Source organism: Bidens hawaiensis, unplaced genomic scaffold, assembly GCF_021521415.1.
Source record: "Bidens hawaiensis isolate Kalapana, Puna unplaced genomic scaffold, B.hawaiensis_p1.1 tig00026193_1, whole genome shotgun sequence".
In the NCBI taxonomy this organism is placed as follows: domain Eukaryota; kingdom Viridiplantae; phylum Streptophyta; class Magnoliopsida; order Asterales; family Asteraceae; genus Bidens; species Bidens hawaiensis.
In genome coordinates, this window is record NW_027494213.1 from 12524 (window position 1) to 32827 (window position 20304).

At 34.2% G+C, this 20304-nt stretch overlaps 4 protein-coding genes across 5 annotated transcripts in view; 3 read left to right on the plus strand and 1 right to left on the minus strand.

Moving 5' to 3' along the window:
- LOC143573062 (protein HHL1, chloroplastic-like) lies at window positions 1–5222 on the plus strand. Of its 2 annotated transcripts, none has more exons than XM_077058039.1 (6): window positions 1–270; window positions 1925–2062; window positions 2978–3064; window positions 3601–3648; window positions 3760–3921; window positions 5143–5222. In XM_077058039.1, exons 1-5 carry the CDS (start codon window positions 1–3, stop codon window positions 3898–3900), a joined length of 684 nt encoding a protein of 227 aa, XP_076914154.1. In that variant the 3' UTR covers window positions 3901–3921; window positions 5143–5222. The 2 variants fall into 2 exon arrangements, with proteins under 2 accessions (XP_076914154.1, XP_076914155.1); XM_077058040.1 differs by having other exon boundaries at window positions 3–270; window positions 3760–3896; window positions 5114–5161.
- Window positions 5223–13344: 8122 nt separating this feature from the next.
- LOC143573054 (MYB-like transcription factor ODO1) lies at window positions 13345–14726 on the plus strand. The gene is made up of 3 exons (XM_077058034.1): window positions 13345–13527; window positions 13626–13755; window positions 14225–14726. The coding sequence occupies exons 1-3, from the start codon at window positions 13395–13397 to the stop codon at window positions 14628–14630; spliced, it is 669 nt and encodes a 222-aa protein (XP_076914149.1). The 5' UTR covers window positions 13345–13394; the 3' UTR covers window positions 14631–14726.
- Window positions 14727–16534: 1808 nt separating this feature from the next.
- On the plus strand, window positions 16535–18404 carry LOC143573068 (small heat shock protein, chloroplastic-like). Its single transcript, XM_077058048.1, has 2 exons — window positions 16535–16912; window positions 17907–18404. Exons 1-2 carry the CDS (start codon window positions 16699–16701, stop codon window positions 18389–18391), a joined length of 699 nt encoding a protein of 232 aa, XP_076914163.1. The 5' UTR covers window positions 16535–16698; the 3' UTR covers window positions 18392–18404.
- LOC143573067 (AP-1 complex subunit mu-2-like) overlaps window positions 18090–20304 on the minus strand; it is a 54896-nt gene continuing 52681 nt past the window's right edge. The window contains exon 12 of the mRNA XM_077058047.1: window positions 18090–18099. The gene's annotated coding sequence lies outside the window, so the exon portion shown is untranslated. The remainder of the gene's footprint in view (window positions 18100–20304) is intronic.

Below are 20304 nucleotides of genomic sequence, written 5' to 3' on the forward strand. Positions count from 1 at the left end.
ATGGATGTTTGTATGTCTTTGAACTCACACACACTCTTTCCAACTCGAAATCTAAAACCAACCGATGACTCCAATTCAATCAGACAATCGTTGTTTTCTTCGTCGCAAATTCATCGCAAACAACAACCAACCAAGAGACTATTAGTGGCGGTTGAAGCTAAAGGCAAACGCGGCATGCAAAACCGTCAGTTTCAACGGCCCATGACGGCTTTGCCAAAGATTGAAGATGATGGGAATCCTAGATTCGTTATTTTTATCCGTATGGCTAATGTTAGTATTTATTTATTTATTTTTATTATTATAATCTCTTGTTAACTATATTTAATTGTTTCGGGTTGATTTGTTATTCGGGTTCGAGTTAGATTAGCCGTAGGGATGTAAACGAGCCCAGCCCAAGCTCGACCAGGCTTGTTTTTACTTATCCGGGCTCGAGCTTTGGCTCACTTATTATTTATGATTTTAGATGCAAATAAAATTAACATACTAAACATACAAATATTACTGGGGCGATTTTAAAAGCGATATGGGGGATTTTTGGAGTGAGCCACCCCCCCCCCCCCCCCCCCCCCCGACAATAGGGGCATTTGGGGGGGGGGCTTCTTTTTGTCGCCTGTTGTGTTTATGCGTTTATTATTATAATAATAGTATGTGTGTGTAATATATTGGGCTATAACACCATTACACTCCTAAAACAAAAACCCACTATTTGCTGACTGGGCGTCACATGACGCAAATCGCTCCATTTTGTAGCCCCTTCACTACACATAGCCTAAGGCCAAGTGTAGTAATTAAAGTTTTGAAGGAGTGTAATTATGTTATAAAAAATAATATAATATAGTGTAACTAATTATTACTTTAGTTCAAAAGTTATAATGCAATAATAATTACTTTATTTTTAACATAATTACTCTAGTTATTTGTACACTTCTCATGATAAATATCATTTGTATTTGATTCGTACACTATGTTATACGAGTTTAATTAATTTTATATATTTTAAGAAAAACCTTAAATGAGCCTAAACTCGGCTCAAGCCTGTGTAGTGCTTTTAACAAAGTGTTAAAATAATAAATTGATGTTAAAGAGAGGTAAACATTTAAATATACCCAAGGCTTAAGCTCGGGCTCGATAACTAAGTTAGTTTTATTTGAGGCTCGAGCTAAAAGAAGCTCAGCTCGTTTCAAGCTTTGTATCGATCTGATCAATTTGCTCATGAGCAGCTCGGCTCGTTTGCACCCCTTTGGACCCAAATCCAATTTGGTAGGGGTGTAGACGGGACAAGCTGAGCCTGAACTCGGCTTGTTTTGGCTTACAAGAGCTCGAGCTTGGGTCGTGAGATGCCTTTTCTAGCTCGGGCTCGACTCATTTATTATTTATTAATTATTTATATTAATAAATTGATGTACATTTTTAATTATCTTTATATACTTTTAAGGAAAATGTTAATGAGCCCAACCTGGGCTCGAGCTCGTGTACAAGACCTTAAACGAGCCAAAGCTCGGCTCGAGCTCGTATACATAAAAGTTGAAAAGAGTTGAAACCTAAAAACAAATTAGGCTCGTTAACACTTGACGACCCTAAATGATCTTCCCATACAAGACTCGAGCTCGGGCTCAATAACTAAACACGTTTTATTTAAGGTTCAGGCTCTGTTCGTTTCGAGCTTTTTATCAATCCAATCTCGACTAGCTAATTTGTACCCTTACAATTTGGTAGCCATAATATTGGACCTCTAGTTATGCACATATCGAAAAGAACAGAATTATTGTTTATTTAGCTACTATAATCCATTTGTTACCTGTTTGCATGTAATATTTTATCTTCATTTTGTGTAACAAACTTAAATATCACATTTAAACAACATACTTCATGAATGATACTTTTACATAATAAAATGCTCAAAAACATTGAACTTATTATGCAGGTTTATCTATGGTACCCTGTAAGTATTGTAGCAGGTGGCACAACAGCAAAGATCCTGATTTCAGCTAAAGATAATTTTCTTGGGAAATATATATACAAAGACACTCTAGCCAGAAATCTTGCAGGAGTGATTTATAAAGTAAGTTTTATATCTGAAACTTCGGTTTTTGAACTTTTGATAACCACTTGGTTTCGGTTTCAGTTTTTTCATTTTTGCTAGTTGAGCTTGAAAATTTTGAGCCAGAAAAAAAAATTCGGGCCAAAATAAGGAATTTGGGCATAGATAATTTTGGGCTAAAACTTTTGAGTTACATATTTATTAAATATTTATAAATTACATAATAAAAAATAAAAATGAAAATCTATAAATAAGTTTCGGTTTTTATTACATGCAAAACCAAAACCGAACCAAAAATTTGGTTTCTACAAAACATAAAACCAAACCGTCGGTTTTAGTTTAGTTTATGTTCGGTTTTTTCCAGTTTCATGCACTCCTCTAGTATCATAACAAAAATCATCTAAGTTTATGGAAGGTTTATTACATAAAAGCTTCGGTTTTTTAATTGAATTTTGAAAACAATTCGGTTTTAGTTTGGTTCGGTTTTTTTCAGTTTGCCATTTTAGCTTGAAAATTTTGAGCCGAAAAAAATGAAATTGGCCCAAAATAATGAATTCGTGAATAAATCATTTTGTTAGTTGATAACTGATTGATTATTACACACTTGAGCTAAAATATTTGAGTTACATATTTATTAAATCCTTAAATATATAAAAAAATAAAAATTTATAAATTCGGTTATGTTTTTTCGGTTTTTACTACATGCAAAACCTTGGTTTCTACAAAACATAAAACCAAACCATGGGTTTTATTTTAGTTTTGGTTCGGTTTCATGCACGGGATAGTATCATAACAACATGTAAGCTTATGGAAGGTTTATTACATAAAAATCTACTTCCTTAAAATTTGATGGCACTTGACATGTTACAATAGTTGAATAAAATGTAAAAAAAAGTTTCTCTTGATATCAATATATTTAGGACCTTTCTTTTATAGGATGAGAAGGAGGGTCAGAAGACAGCAATTCGACAACATCGTGTGTTGCGGTCAGCTACAGAATTCCGATACGGCTACAAAATCGTGGTACGTTATCGATAAACATATATACACATATATATATAGGGGCAGGTTCAAGAGGGAACTCTAAAAAGGTGGGGAACTGAGAACTCTTCATTTTACATGTAAAAAATAATATAAAGCTCGATTTCACATGTAAAAAAATAGTTTTAACATAAACTTTTTTGGACTTTATGTTTATAAATATATGTAGAAGACATTCCAATAAAAAAAAGTAATGTTGTAATTTTTTTTACCGTTTCTTAACTGAAAATTAAAAAATAAAAATAAAAATTTTGGAAACGGCTTCTACATGTGTTTATATGTAAAAAGGTCTAAAAAGATTATGTAAAAAATGTGTTTTTTACATGAAAAATGAATTTTTTTTAGTAATTTTTACATGTAAAATGAAGAGTTCTCCGGTTCCCCACTTTTTTTGAGTTCCCTCTAGAACATGTTCCTATATATATATATATATATATAGAACTAAAAATCTAACAACCTGTGATTTTTGTGCTTGTTTACCATAATGTGTCATGTTAATTTATATGTGGAATATGCAGGAAGGTACCAACATAAGAGCTGCACTTGCAAGCAATGATGTAATTGAGGTATTTATGATTATAACTCATTAATATTATTTTGTTTAACAAATATTTGTATTAAGTTAAGTTTCCGCCTGTTTAATCGATCTGAGATGTCGAATTCTTATCTTTTTTAAGCTCCCACAAAAAGACGAGCTGAAAACAGTGCTCGATAAAGTGGTGGATTTCTTCGGTGATGCCAAAGAGTCATTCGGAAAATTGACTGATATAAAGACTGAGGCCGAGTCTGAGGAAACTGCGAGTGACAAACCCAAGTGAGTTTCTGGTTAAAACATTTGTGTTCTCTTCTTTAAACACTTCTTTTATATAAATAATACTCCCTCCGTCCCGGTCAAAGTGTCATAGTTCTAAAAACACAAAGTTTAAGGTAGATTAAATTATTGTTTTCGTTGCTTACCAAATGACAATAATGCCCTTGGAAATTGGGTCCATCGATATTGTTTATTAATGTTAGTTGTGTGTGTTTAAGGGTAAACTTGGAAATTGGCTAATAAATTTTGAAAGTGGACATTTGTAATGTGACAGATAAAAAAGGAAATATGGACACTTTTAATGGGACGGAGGGAGTATGTACTATAAAGTATGTTGTATGCGTTAACTTTGACCCGTTTGACTCAAAAACTACTTTTACAAGAGGAAAAAATATCGCTTTTCGTCTTTAAACTAAAGAAATTACAAGAAACATCCTTTATGTTTACGTTTTTGTAGCGGATTTCTATAGACTAACGGGCGTTAAATTTGTTCGTTAAGACTTATCAGAAAAATTTAATGCCCGTTAGTCAAAAGTAGGGGTGCAAACGAGCCGAGATGCTTGCAAGCTACTCAGGCTCGGATCGATAGAAATCTCGAAATGAGCCTAGCTTTTTCGAGCCCGAGCCTCAAATAAAGCTCGCTTAGTTATCGACCCCGAGCTCGAGCTTTGTACGGCCGTATGAGAAGCTTGTTTAGGCTGGTCGGGCCTTAACGAGCGTTGTGTAGTTTTAAGTTTTACCTCTTTTGGACTTCTATATATTAAGTTTACACTGCGCAGTCGAGCTTAGGCCTGTTTTAAGGTTTTTCTCAAAATATATCAATAATAATAGTAGTAGTAGTAATAATAATAATAATAATAATCAGCATCAATTTTTGATGCTGATTATTATTATTATTATTATTATTATTAATAAATAATAACCAAGCCGAGCCCAAGCTAGAAAAGACAACTCACGACCCAAGCTCGAGCTCTCGGAAGTCAAAACCAGACAAGCCCGAGCCTAGGCGAGCTCGGGTTCGGCTTGTTTACACCCCTACTCAAAAAAGACGATATATGTTACAAAACGCAAACATAAAGGAAGTTACTCGTAACTTCTTTAGTTTAAGGACGAAAAGTAAAACTTTCAATATACATAAAGAACGAAAAGTGTAATTTACTCTTCACAAGTAAACGGTCAAAAACGTGTTTTTTTAACCGCCACTCGTTGATACTTGACAGGGTCAAAAGCTGAGTGTCAAAGGAGAAAGAAGGATATATATGGATTCAGTGTACCAGGTTATTAACAAAATATAAAAAAACAGGTTTTGAACCTGAAAATTTTCTGAATATTTTTGTGTTCATTGGACCAATGCTTGCAATTTATGTTCAATAGTACATAATCTTTGTTATGTCGCCGTTAAACGTCAAATCATTATTTCTTTCGTACAAGCGAATGTATACGAGACTAGTAGTTTATTCTTTTTTCTTTATTGCTGGTAAAAGTGGTAAAACTTTTAGGCCCCGAAAGATTGCACGCGCACTGTCATTCTTTTTATATGTTTAGCGGACACTTTACTAGAAAACTCACCGATCCCATCAATAAGGGGTGTGCAAGAAACCAAAAAAACATTCCGAAACCGAAAAAACTGAAACGAAACAAAAACCGACGGTTTGGTTTTATGTTTGTGTAAAAACTGAACTAACGGTTAGGTTTTGGTTTTCCATGTACTAAAAGCCGAAAAAACCGAATTCCTAAAATTTGTTTTTTTTTGTTATTTTAAGTAATTTATAAGAATTTAATAAATATGTAACTCAAATAATTTTGATCAAATGTATAATAGTCTATTAGTTAATAATGAATTTCAAAATTATTTATACTTAAAATTCATTATTTTTTGCTAACTTTTTTTTTCGACCTCAAATTTTCAAGCTCAAATGACAAAAACCGAAAAAACCGAACCGAAACCAAAATGAAAATCGAAAAACCGAAAAAACCGAAGTTTTGGTTTTCGGTTTGGTTTTAGCTTAAAACCGCACCATGCACACCGCTACCATCAGTATCTTACTAATGTTGCTTATTTTGGAGTTGATGTTGTTTATGTTCCTGCTACAAACATGTCATGTACAAACAATGTTGCATAAGGTACTACCTAGGATGCATAATATACAAATAGGCGCGTTTTCACGGTGTGCAGGACGGAAATCTTGAAGAATACTAGTTCGCTTTTGTTTGTTGTGATTTGCGAAGAACTATATTAAGGGGAAACTTAGCGAACACACGGGTTTGGAATTACAACAGAATTAGTAGCAACCGCAACTTATAATTAAACTGGTGTATTACCCAGCGCGTTGCGCTGGGAAAGTTCGGTAAAAAACGGACGACGATAAACCAATCGTTGACGGTCCCATGCATTGAGGCGATGAGTCGACGTGAATTTGGACATTATCGGTTACACTCGTTACGGTATAGACATTGTTAGTAAAACCTGAGCGTTTAAACCCAAAAAAAAAATCGTCAAAGTAACATATAAAAATATTAACATGTAAATAAACAAACTATTTGATGTTTATTTGGTCTGTAAAACCGAGCGGTGGTAAAACCCAAGCGTTGTTGGTTCCGGACATTGAGGCGGTAACTCGACATGAGTTTAGTCAGTTTCGTTTACTGTCGTTATGCAACCGGAGCTAAAAATCGGAAAAAAAAATATAAATTGAGGTGGACTAATGGGTGGTGTCGGTTGGTACACTCTGCCATGGGTAAATTTCGGAGCGATGTCGGTCCTGTGCGTTGAGGTTGTGAGTCTCCAAAAATTCGGTTCCATTATGTTCATTACAGTATTGGAATTCAAAAAACAAAATGACAACGACTAATACGGTGCTGCCAAGTGGCCCAATCGCCACTTAGTGGCACCTTAATTGTTATATATAATTATTTAAATTAATACGATCATCGTCTCTTGAAATCTTTGTACATCAAGCCATGACCACTTCTTTATATTTGTCCAGCGTCGATCGATATTGTCCAGAAATATGAACACCATGGATGGACGTGTTAAATAAAATGTGCCACCGTACTAGCGTACTATGTATGTGTATTTTGAGGATATAAGTGCAGTAAATCAGTAAGACGGCCGGTTCAATGTTTGATTCGGTTATGAAAACATTAGCATGACTAGACAAGGAAAAAGGAAAAGAATAATAATTTGATTATTGCAAGGTGTTACATGAACAACAATTAATATAAATCCACTAGCTAAAAAGTATATATATTAAAATTCAATGAACTAGAGTGGGATTAAACCATGCGCAGCTTGATACATATTTTTATTTTATCAATGATTAGTCTTAATTAAAATAATAACTTGTTTTGCAAATAAATACTCATCTAAAGGAATATTATTATAAAAAATTGATTAAAGTTTACCAAACTAAAAAAAAAATAATTAAAAAAAGGTTGCTCCCCATTCATGAAACTTGACAACTATATAAGGGGGCCTTTCAATTATGGAATCCATCCAATATTTTATTTGGAAAAGTTTATAAAATTGTATTAAATATAATAGAAATTTGGAATGTTACACAAGTCAAATTGAACATTTATATAGGGGTGCAAACAAGCAAAGTCGCTTGCAAGTCACTTAATATTGCATTGATAAAAAGCTTAAAACAAACCGAGTTTTTTTCGTGTCTGAGCCTCAAACAGCCGAGCTCAAACCAAGCTATGGCTCGTCTCGTTTCACGAGCTCGAGTCGAACTTAGGCTCATTTAATTTTTTATTCTTAATATAAAATAAATAGTAAAATTGTATATAAAATAATAAATACATACAATATGAGTCAATATAAAGCCGAACCCAAGCTTGAAAAAATGACTCACAGGCGAAGCTTTAAAAAAAGATGTTCGAAATGATACGAGTGAAGTCTGGTCAAGCTCGGACATGGCTCGTTTACACCTTACATATATGTCATACAGTCAAATAAATTTACTTTGAATGGACCTTATATGTTATGAGTTCTCAATGAGAGTAACCAAACAAATACATGCATAAACTTGTACTTATGTTAGTTTTAAAGATTTATATACTTTGCGTGTTACATTTGATTTTTCAAAATATATTCATATAAGGGGGTGTTTGGTACAGAGAAAAAGAATGGGAAGAAATGGAAATAGAAATGGGAGAGAAATGGAATTGGAGAGAAATAGAAATGGGTGGAGAATTGACAATCATTTCCTTTGTTTGGTACAATAGAGAAATGGGTGGAGAAACGGGAGCAGAGACGTGATTAGGGTTCCGCCTCGGCATCATCATGGTGGAGAAATGGTGGCTCAGAGACGCGTAGCAACACCGCGAACGGAGTAGAGCGTCATCATCATCGCCGCGCAACATCAACACCGCGATTTAGGGTTCCACCTCGCAACACCGCCTCACGATTTAGGGTTTCGTTTTGGCTCAGAGACGCGAACGGACGTGGCTGCGGCGTCGGCCGCCGTGCCGGACGTCGGCATCATCATCACCATCGCCGGTCGGAGCATCATCATCATCATACGCGAACGGAGTAGAGCAGAGACTCGATTTAGAAGCAGAGAGAATTCCATTTCTCTTCCAAATGGAGAGAATTGGATTTCTCTACTTTTTGCCTACACCCAATTCTCAGAGAAAACCAATTCTCCGCCCAATTCTCCGCCTAATTCTCCCAAACAAGAGAAACCTAATTCTCCACCCTCAAATAGAGGTGCACAAATCGGTTTTTTTGAAAAAACCGGTTCGGTTATTAACCGGACCGGTTTTTTTATCCAGAAAAAAACCGGTTCGGTTAATAACCGGACCGGTTATTAACCGGTTTTTGTCAATGAAAACTCAAACCGGCCAAACCGGTTTGGACCGGTTTAGAAACCGGTTAGAACCGGTTATTAAACCGGTTTTTTTACAACCGGTTTTTAATAACCGGTCTAACCGGTTAACCGGTTTTTTTTTTTTTTTTTTTTTTTTTTTTTTTTTTTTTTTTTTTGCTTTAGGGTTTAGGGTTTAGGGTTTCGTTGTTAGCATTCTTTGCTTGGAAGATTAAAAACACATAACTTTCATTTATAGCTTTTACATTAAAAATACAAACATTAAATCGTTATCGCATATTCGTAACTCAAAAATACAAACATTAAAGAATGCTTAGACACGATTACATTAACAAGTTGATGTTTGTTACTCATTTTCTTCGCTACCCGATCCCGAGCTATTCCTTAGGTAATCGTCGTACGCGGCTTCTTCATCGGTCATTGGTTGAGTGTGTCCTTGATTGACCTCGTCTTCATACAAGGCCGCCTCATACTCCATTTCCCCCTCGAGTGAGCGTTGATGTTGTGCCCTATCTAAAGAGTCCAAGTAATCCTTGTAGCAAATCGACATCTCTACAGCTGGTGGAGTGAGTCGAGTCCTCCTAATCGATATAACCCTGCCAGAAACAGAAAAAGCAGACTCCGAAGCTACCGTGGAAGCTTGGACCGTTAGTAAATCTTTGGCCATGGCGGCGAGGATCGGAAACTCATCCTCCTTACCTCTCCACCAAGCCAGCATATCAAGACTTCTAAATTCATCCGGAGTCATGTGTTTCACAAAGTTGGTACCACCATACCTTCCAAGTTCACTGCTTGGGGTGTTTACCCTTTGACGTTTACCGGCGTCTTCCCAAATCATGTAGTACATCCCCATTTCAAGGTCGGTTTGGGATTGGGATTGGGCAACAGCTCTTAACGAGTCATGAATTTGGGAAGACGACCCGTGTTTTGTAAGGTAAACATCATACATGTTTGCCAAGGTGGTGTTGAAAGCATTCTTTAAAGTTTGGTTATAATGGGGGTTTTGATCGTCGTTTAACTCTAGCTCATCACAAATTTTTTCTATTAAAGCTTCAACACCACCAACATTGATGCAAGGGTTTAACGCAGCCGCACAGGTCAAAACAGCGGGTAGTTGTTGAAAATATTTTCTAAATTTTTCTTTCATTTTTGCACCCATATCAAAATAAGGTGCACCCCTACAATGAATTTCAGTCAACTTTGTGCACATGACAGCAATTTTTGGTAAAGCAATGGGGCTTGTTGGATAGTAAACCCCGGATAAACTAGTTGTGCAAGATTTAAAAATTTGAAGAACCTCCGTAACGATCTCAATCAATAACCAGTTTCTAGGATCGTACGGTGCACATTTACCCCTATTTGACAAAATTTGATGAAACGCAATTAACGATTGTTTTTGTTGGATGGCTTTCTCAAACATTTCACAAGTCGAGTTCCATCTTGTTGGACAATCCCAATTAGGCCCCAACCATTGACAGTTAGCTTCTTCACAAAATTTTTTGTATCTTGAAAATGTTGAATTGTTGCTAAAAACATCTCGTAACATTCTTTTAAAATTGTTTCTTTGCGTTTCGATCACGTTTAACCCATCTTGCACGGCCAAGTTGATAATATGTGCAATGCATCGGCTATGAAAAAACGCTCCATCACAGATAGGTTTATACTTTAATTTTAAATGGCCAACCGCGGCCGTATTGTTGGACGCGTTATCAAACGATATTGAAAAGATTTTATCTTCAATCTTGTATTGTCGAATGACTTTATCCAAGAGTTTAAAAATATTTCTACCCGTGTGCGGGTAATCAAACAATTGAAACGCAACGGTTCGTTTCATCATTTGCCACGACCGGGGGTCAACCCAATGAGCCGTCACACAAATGTATGAGTCGGGCGAACCATTAGGTACCGACCACACATCCGTTGTTAAGTTCACACCAGTTTGTAAGTTTGAAAAGTATGAAATTAGTTCGGATTTAGCGTTTTTCCATGCTTTAAGACAATCTCTTCTAAGGGTCGAACGACTTACGTGTTGGTAGCGTGGTTGAACATACTTTTGCATCATCTCCGTGAATTGAGGGTTGTCGAAGTGGTTGAAAGGAAGTGATTGTTGAATCACAAAGTTGCCAAACTGTTGACGTACCGCTTCAAGGTCGTACGTAAACACCGTTCCTTGATTCGTCATCTCCGGCTGCGAACTACTTCCGGATTCGTCCTTCAAGACCTTGCAAGAGGGCTTTTCTACATGAGCTCTTAAACTGGAGTTTGCTTCTTTGTTATAAAACTTCAAACAATGTTTGCATCTAGCTTTTTGGGTTCCGTTAGACATTTCGCATAGGTCGAAATGTTGCCAAATATCTTGGTTTCGTTTCGTGGGGATGACCCGAACGACGGTTTCTCCCGTGTTCGAGGCACCCATGTTGACCGATGAAGCAGCACTTTGGGAGGCCATGATAATCGACTACGAATTAAGAGTGGTATACTCGAGTATGAAATAAACGACTACGAAAGAAGAGCGTTTGGAGTTGTATAATCGCGTATGAAATAAACGTTTAGAGCGTTTGGAGTTGTATAATCAAGTGTGATCTAACCAATACCCAACCTAAACTATATATAGATGTTTGTGGGGGTAAAATGGTAAAAAAACAAAAAAAAAACGGCTAAAAAACGGTCAAAAAAAAAAAAAAACGGCTATAAAGCCGTTTGGTAACGTTCGAAAACCGGTTTAACCGGTTAACCGGTTATTAAAAAACCGGTTAACCGGTTTTTTTTATAACGGTAATAAACCGGTTATTTTAAAAACCGGTTAACCGGTTTTTTAATAACCGGTTATTAAAAAAAACCGGTTATAAAAAAAACCGGTTATAAAACCGGTTTTGGCTCCAAAACGTATAACCGATACGTAAACCGGTTACGTAAACCGGTCAAACCGGTTTTTAAAAAAACCGGTTTTTAAAAAACCGGTTTCCGGTTGAACCGGCCAAACCGGTTCCGTAACCGGTTTTTTTGAACACCTCTACCCTCAAATCTCTCTACCAAACACCCCCTAAGTTTCTTGGTTTAGGACAACTTTAAATATTCTCTCTTAGAATTTTTAGATACCAAATAAATATATGATAGGAGAACTATCTCTATCAAGATTAAACCATGTTATTCGTACTATCATAAAGATCGATTGTAACAAGTCAAACACTCGATCGTGAGGTTTTAACTCGACTCTTAATGCCGGTGCTCGTTCATGAGTAGTTTTTCATGCAAGCTCAGCTAAACTCGTTTATTATCTATTAGTTAACTTATATAAATTTGGTTTATACATATTATTATGTATAACATATAATGTATTATTTAGTTATAATTGTCATAATTGTAACATGCGGTTCATTGCAAGGAGATGCCTGGGTTCAAATACCGACATGATTGGGTGCGGGACGTTCTTTGGGACATCTTAAGGCGGGCTGGGATATCAGCTAAAAAGGAAGCCCCCGTAAACTTCCTTACGGACCCCACGGAAGGGAGATCCACTCTACGACCGGCAGATTTGCTCGTCTTTGGTTGGGCCGGGGGAAAACACGTTTGTGTTGACCTCACATGGGTATCTCCTTTAGCTGGTTTGAGGGATAATGGGTTTGTAGCTGGGCAAGCAATGAAAAGGGCTGAAACAAAGAAGGTGAAGAAACATGCTAAAGCCTGCGAAGAGAACCAGCATGTTTTTGTCCATCAGGCCTTTGATACCTTTGGCTCCTTGGCACCGGAAGCTATCCGTTTCCTAACCAGGGTCCAACGGGTTGTGCATAGCAATGTGTCGACTCCAAAGGGGCAGGCGTATGTCTTTAGCAGGTTAGGGTTTGCAATTCAGAAAGGGGTGGCGGCACAGCTTGTTGCCCGCCTACCTGCTATGTTGATGTAATATCTTTGTTTTTATATAAAAAATCAAGATCAATATAAGCATCTAATAAGACAGAATAATTAATTAATTATTATAACTATATATTTGATATATTAAACACAAATCATATAAATAACATATTCATTTATTCTCACGAGTTTATTTGAGTTCAATAAGTAAAACTTTGGTCGAATCATTTATTAAATAAGTTTATTTTTAGGCCTGGCCCAAGCTCGAGCTCGTTGCTTGGCTCGATTCAAGATTTTTAGCGAGCTGATCTCGACATTTATTCCATGCTTAAATCCTTAGACTCATTGATTAGATAAGGTTTACATATTTTTTTAGTTTTGTTTCTAATGGAATACATAGAATATACATTGTACACATTATTATAGTGTTTTAAGTTAAGTAATGATTAATGGTATTTAATTAATCCAATTAACCCATTGATTTAATTAAGTTCACAAGACTTTTTTTGGGTTATTTGCTAGTAAGTTACTCATATTTTTTTTCTCCTTTGTTGATTACTTTTTAGGACAACAATGATTGATCATTATCAAAAAGATTATGAATCTTTAGTCATAAAGTTTGGTGCTTTCTTACTCAATCATGAGTTATGATAGTTGGCAGAATCATCCCTTTGAAACAAGTATGCAAATGACACAAGTTTCTATCCTCATTTAAATGTGTCTCATATATATATACACACACATACATATACATCACACATTTAACTTGTGTAGTTGTGTCACATTAATAGTTTTTCAAGTTCTTGATGAAATAAAGATGGGAAGACAGCCATGTTGTGAGAAAAATGGATTAAGAAGAGGACCATGGACTCTTGAAGAAGATCATAAACTCATGACTTTCATTCTCAACAATGGCATTCAATGTTGGCGGATTGTCCCGAAGCTCGCAGGTTTGAATTTCGTCTATGTTGTTTTAGAAGAACTTGACTGATTTGCGGCCTGATTTTTTATTTTATTTTTGATTTTATTTTTTTTGGCGGTGTTGCAGGGTTGATGAGATGCGGAAAGAGTTGTAGGCTCAGATGGATTAATTACTTGAGACCGGATCTTAAAAGAGGTGGTTTTACGGAAGCTGAGGAAGATATGATCATCCAACTCCATGCTCGTCTTGGCAATAGGTAATTGCTACAATATGTTCTCTTGACATCTGATTTTTAGGTTAAACTGTGAATCAAATATCCAGTAAAAACCAGACAATTGAAAAATATAATACGTTATTTATAATTAAATAAATTGATAAAGTAACATCAAAATAAAGAAATTATAATGCTCTATAGTTGCAACTTAAAAGACCAACTCACTATGTTGTATTGTTAAGCAAAGTTCAATCATGTGTATATTCCAACTTAAAATAATTAAAGGCGCGTGTAAAATATAAAAAGTTATATAACCCAAAATCTTACTCTTTGGTTTTTTTCTAACCGGTATTAAGTATAAACTATAAATCGAATGTTCAATACAGTTATAAATTTTCTAACCAATGATTTGTTTGGACGATTTCAAACTAAACCATGAACACTCCTAGAAAATATTGCCGTGTGTGTAATTATAAATTATTTCCACTTATAACAATTCTCGTTATATTAGGTGGTCGAAAATTGCGGCTCAATTTCCTGGGAGAACAGATAACGAGATCAAGAACCACTGGAACACTCGGATCAAGAAGAAAATGAAGTTCATGGGGTTAGATCCTCGTACGCACCATCCAGTTGGGCAACATCTTAATCTCGACCCAACTATAAAACAAGAGAGTGTTGAATCAACTTCTTCACATAACACATTTAATAATCACACGATCAAAGAAGAGAAACGCGACATGTTAAACGACAACATTCCGACAATTGAGGACATTGGATTGATGATGATGTCTCATAATAATCAAGTTGAATCTTTAAGCAATTCATTTGAAGAATTTGAGTTCCCACAAAATTGGAATGATAGCCCAGGATTCCAATGGGATGTGTTCAATGATCCAGGATTAGGTTTTAATTAATCCTGGATTAATTTGTATTTCTTTTGTTAAAATAAATATTGTGTTTAACCATGTAAGTTAGTATTTAAAATAAATTTACTTGTGTTAAAATGTTTACATTCTGCAGTTTAATTTGTGTTTTTTTTAATTGACACATTGGATGTTGATGTATAGTTAGCCCAAAGAAAATTATTGATAAATAGACAAGCGAAATCAGTAAAAATATGAATATACTTTTGGCGTAGTTCAGGGGTAGAAAATAAATGAATGTGTGTGTTGCCGTTAGAAAAAACAAAAATACTCTTGGTAGGTAAATACTTTTATGGTTCTGACCTATCTTGAGGGAAAAAAAAATTGATAATCTATGATTGAAATAAGTGCATAAATAAATTTGATGAATCAATAAATTCCAAGATTCATATGCTTTTATACAATAATAATGAAGTAAATGAAAATTGATAATTTTTGGACAAAACCATCATAAGATGTTTCCAAAATATTATCGCATTTGCCATATGATCCGACCCATTAAGATGTTTCCATAATATTATCCATTACTGACGAGTATGTAACTTTTAACATAACTGAATAACAATTAGACCGTTTAAGCTAGATTTTTTTCTCAAACATGTCCCGTTCATACAAGTTGGTTTGTGATGTCGCTCTCTAAATCTCTAATCTCAACCACCCCATGCTACGGACTTTTTCTCAAGCATGTCTCGTTCACTCGGTTCATACAAGTATACGAATAGATCATTTCATAAGATATTAATCGAGTGCAATAGAAAAGAAGAATTCAAACTTCTTTTCCCCAAAGCATCAAAATGGAATAAGCAAATAATCAAACACACAAAGGTAATGATTCATAAAAATGTATATATTAACTTATTAACATAAATAAATGACCTTAGTATTCTAGGATTTTGTATTTTGGTTATGTTGGAATTTGGATAATAAGATGACCAATAGAATTTATGTCAACTATAGTATATCAAATGAGTAAAGAGTTTAGTTAAAATTAAAACATATTAGTTAACATATTCTTATATTGAGGTAGATAAGGAAGAAGGGGTTCAAATTTAGAAATGGCATAACTTGGTCTATAGGTGGAATTACAGGGCCCACTACCAGTCAGTGGAAAGGTCTCGACGAGCCGGACCTTGCGACATTTGTTGCGGTGGGTTGACACAATTGCCAAGCCCAAATTCCATCATCTAGGCAAGACTTTTCCCTAAATTTCGCAGCATTCAGACATTTCCATAATTAATTTGACGTGTTTTCAGTTGATGTTTTTGTTAAATAAAAATTTTAGCAAACGTACCAAATTAGAAGATCCTTATATTATAGTTGTTCGTTTCCACCCTGCCTCATCATACATACTGGCATGTTAAATGTAATCTAAAAATATTTAAAATCTCACAACCTTTTAAATCATCTAATATATATGACTAGAGGTATACAAAAAAACCGGTTTGGGTTTAAAACCGGTTTCACCCAACCCTCCAGTTTCAGGACCGGTTCCCCTTAATATCTACCAAACGGGTTTGAGGAAAACCGGTTTAAAACCAGTCAAACTAGTTTATAAACCGGACCGAAGTGACCAGGCCGACCTATCTTGCTTCTAAACCGAACCGGTTTGAGTCAAACCATTTTTGACCAGCCGTTGACCAAATGGTTCAGTTTATAAACCGGTTCGGTTTAGGTTTCAAACCGGTTTTGTGCACCTCTATATATGACTATAAAATATAAATAACCCGAATTGGACTTTCTTCTTAGTCAATACTCAAAACATTCAATCTTGTTTCTGAGCCATGGGCCAATGGGCCTCCAGATCCTTTCATTTATGAGCCCAAAACTTTGAAGAAACATCTTCTTGTTTCCAGATCCATCGAGACATGCCCAAAAGATTACAAACAAAAAAATATCCAAAAGGATCATGTGGGCCCCATATCCAATTTCTCATCACTTCTAGAAATTTCCATTATTATCCTCTACTTATCTATATATACCAACCACCCCCTACACATTTTCATCAATCATCAAGAGTTTATTGATTGCACTAGAAAGCAAATAATAATAAAAATAAAGCATGGCTCTCTCATTATTCTCTCAAAGAATCATTACTCCTAAATCAAACCCTTCTTCATCTTTAATTTTGGTCCCAAATTCCCACAAAAAGAAGCAAAATTTAAACACCATCAAAGCAGAAAATGGAAATTTGGATCATTTTCAAAGAGCAAGCATCAAGACTCCACAACAAAAACAACCCACCAAGAAAAGAGTTGTCCAATCTTCACCAATTGGTAAGTTTCATTTCACCAAAAAAATAATTTATTTAGTACTTATTTATATATTTTACTTGGTTTTATGAAATGGGCATGCATGATTATTCACATAAGACCAAAACACCAATAAAAAACTAATATTAAATGTGCAAGGTTATGACTAAGTTTTTTTTAGACTGACAACTCACATATCTCTGATTTTACTTTTAAATCTGTACATTTTATCAATTAATGTACTTGAACCCTCACCAGTCAGTTTTTAACAAGTTATAAAACATTATTGTCTTGAATAAATTTGATATTTTTATGTCACACCAATTGCTAATATAGTAGTTTAGATTCAAGATTCAATTCCCATAAGTTTTTTTTTCTAGAATATGGGTATGCATAATTCCTTAATATAAGAACAAAAAAAAACAATCAAGACTCAATCTTTTTGTGTGCAAAGTTAAGTTATGCTACAGTAATACTTTCAGCTTTTTTCTTGAATTTTTTATATGGGTATGCATATTTCTTTGATATAAGATTTTTTTTATAAAAAAAGAAGAATCCAATATTCAATCTTTTTGTGTGCATAATTATGCCACCAATTGTAGTGTTCAATTCAAGATTCAAAATATTCAACTTTTTTCTTAAAATTTTGTGACATGGATATATATAATTCCTGAATATGTGGTGAACAATAAAAAAATATATATAAAAATATAGCCTTCAATTCAAGATATATTTTTCATTTTATCAAGAAAATTTCAATATGAATGTGCATAATTAATTAAGTCTCGTATATTCTTGTATATATAAAAAATATAGCCTATATATTTTTTTCAACCTTTTATCAAGAAAATTTTAATATGAATGTGTATAATTAATTAATTCTTGTATATAAAAAAATATAGCCTTATGTATTTTTTCAACCTTTTATCAAGAAAATTTCAATATGAATGTGCATAATTAATTAATTCTTGTATATAAGATCAAGATACTAATCAACATTCAATCTTTATTATTCCAGTGTTATGGGACAGATTCCCAACAGCAAGAACAGTCCAACAAATGATGGACACAATGGAAAGAATAATGGATGACCCGACACCATACCGCGTGTCACAAGTCGAACCCGCAAGCACCTATAGTAGAGGAAGAACACCATGGGAGATCAAAGAAGGTGAACAAGATTATAAAATGAGGTTTGACATGCCTGGAATGACTAAAGAAGATGTTAAAGTATGGGTTGAAGAAAAAATGTTGGTTTTAAAAGCAGAAAAATTAAAAAAAGATATTAATAATGAGAATATTAATGGTACTGAAATAAATGTGAAAGTAAGTGATGACGTGGAATGGAGTACTGAGAGTTACGGGAAGTATAGTTTTAGGATTGCGTTGCCTGAAAATATACAGTTTGAGAAGATTAAAGCAGAGGTTAAAGATGGAGTGTTGTATGTAACTATACCTAAGGCTCCAGTTGCTTCGAAGATTTTGGATATTAATGTACAATGATGAAACTCTAGGGACTAGAGTTGCAATTTCAAATGTTAAAATGATGTCATATTTCTTATATATTTTTGTTAAATATAGTTTTGTTTTTTTGTTAAAATTTTCAAATATACAAGTTAGAAAATCTGAGTCTAATGCACTATGATATATATTGTATATGACACACAATATTATTATAAGCTTATGTAGTCTTGGGTGTGAAGTAGTGTTTTTTAACGAGTGAGTTAGGTCGATCTAGTATTAACTAAGGCTCGAGCTTGAAGTTAAAAGAATTCGTTTGTGGGGCTGAAATTTGATTTCGAGCTTTGCTTGTAAAAGAACTTGGGTTGGCTTGTGAGTAGTCGAATATTAAAATATTCAGGTTAAAAATTTGGGTTTTGAAAGATGAAGTAACTCAGGCTCGAGCTTGAAGTTAAAAGAATTTGTTTGTGGGGCTGAAATTTGATTTCGAGCTTTACTTGTAAAAGAACTTGGGTTGGCTTGTGAGTAGTCGAATATTAATAATATATATTAAAATATTCAGGTTAAAAATTTGGGTTTTGAAAGACGAAGTAACTCAGGCTCGAGCTTGAAGTTAAAAGAATTCGTTTGTGGGGTTGAAATTTGATTTCGAGCTTTGCTTGTAAAAGAACTTGGGTTGGCTTGTGAGTAGTCGAATATTAAAATATATATTAAAATTTTCAGGTTAAAAATTTGGGTTTTGAAAGACGAAGTACGAAAGATATTTGGGGTTATAAATTATAACTTATAAACATTTAAATTTAAATGTATGCTTAATTTGAAAGAGACAACGACCAAGCTTGACTTGGCTTGCTTATTTTAATGAGCTTAATTTTGGCTAGAATCAGCTCGTGGCTTGACGAGCCACAACTTGTTTAATAATATTAAGGGGGTTGAGTTATAATAAGAAGATTAGTTTTCTCAGGAATGATAGGAAATAATCTTGTCCATTCATTTGAGAATTAAATGGTTGAGATTAGATTAGAGATATCAAGTGTAAAACAAGGGTGATGGCATAATAGGGATAACACATTTGTTGACTTTCTCTCTCCACATGCAAGGCACATGTCAAATTCTCCCGTCATTTTAAAACGTCCATAACTTTTTTATACGACATTTTTTTTTTCAAAACAATTTCACCATAAAAATGAGTATTTTTTTATCTTTTATATGAGTACCATATTGCTTTATAAAAATAAAATAAAAGTTTCGTGGGTTTTTACAAAGTGTGTTTTACCATAATTGTGTTTTACAAAATTTTGTTATACAATTGTGTTTTATTTTTTAATAGTGTTTTTTGCATTGGGTTTTTTATATTGTGTTATTTAATTGTGTTTTTGTCATTGTGTTTTTATTTTCATAGTGTTTTTTCCATTGTGTTTTTTACATTGTGTCTTTTTCATTGTGTTTTTCATAGTGTTTTATTTTCCGGCGAAATTTCCGAAGACTTTTCCGGCAAGGTGGTGGCTGTGGGTGGCGGTGGGCGGTGGTGGTTGTAGGAGATAAGTGAAAATTTAAGTGGGTTTTAATTAAGTGAGTTTTTGAAATTAAATTAAGTGGGTTTTCAATATTAAAGTATTAGACAAAAATACCCTCCTTCCTAGCCTTCTTAGAAAAATCAAACTTTTTATTTGATCTTTTCTCATATTAAGGTATACTTTTTGCATTTTTATACCAAACTTTAGTTCCAAACTATTTCAAACTACATAAACAATAATGACAAAGTATTTAAGATTCCTAAGGAGAATATGTTCGATTGATGTATTCATTTATTTAAGTTCTTTTAAATTAAAACCTTAATGCATAGGTATCTATGAATTTTTTATTTTGTATTATTCACTTTTGTTGAAGCATTCAAGAACTTACAATTATTTTATGTCACCTTTCTAATATTTATATGTGACAGAATTTTAACC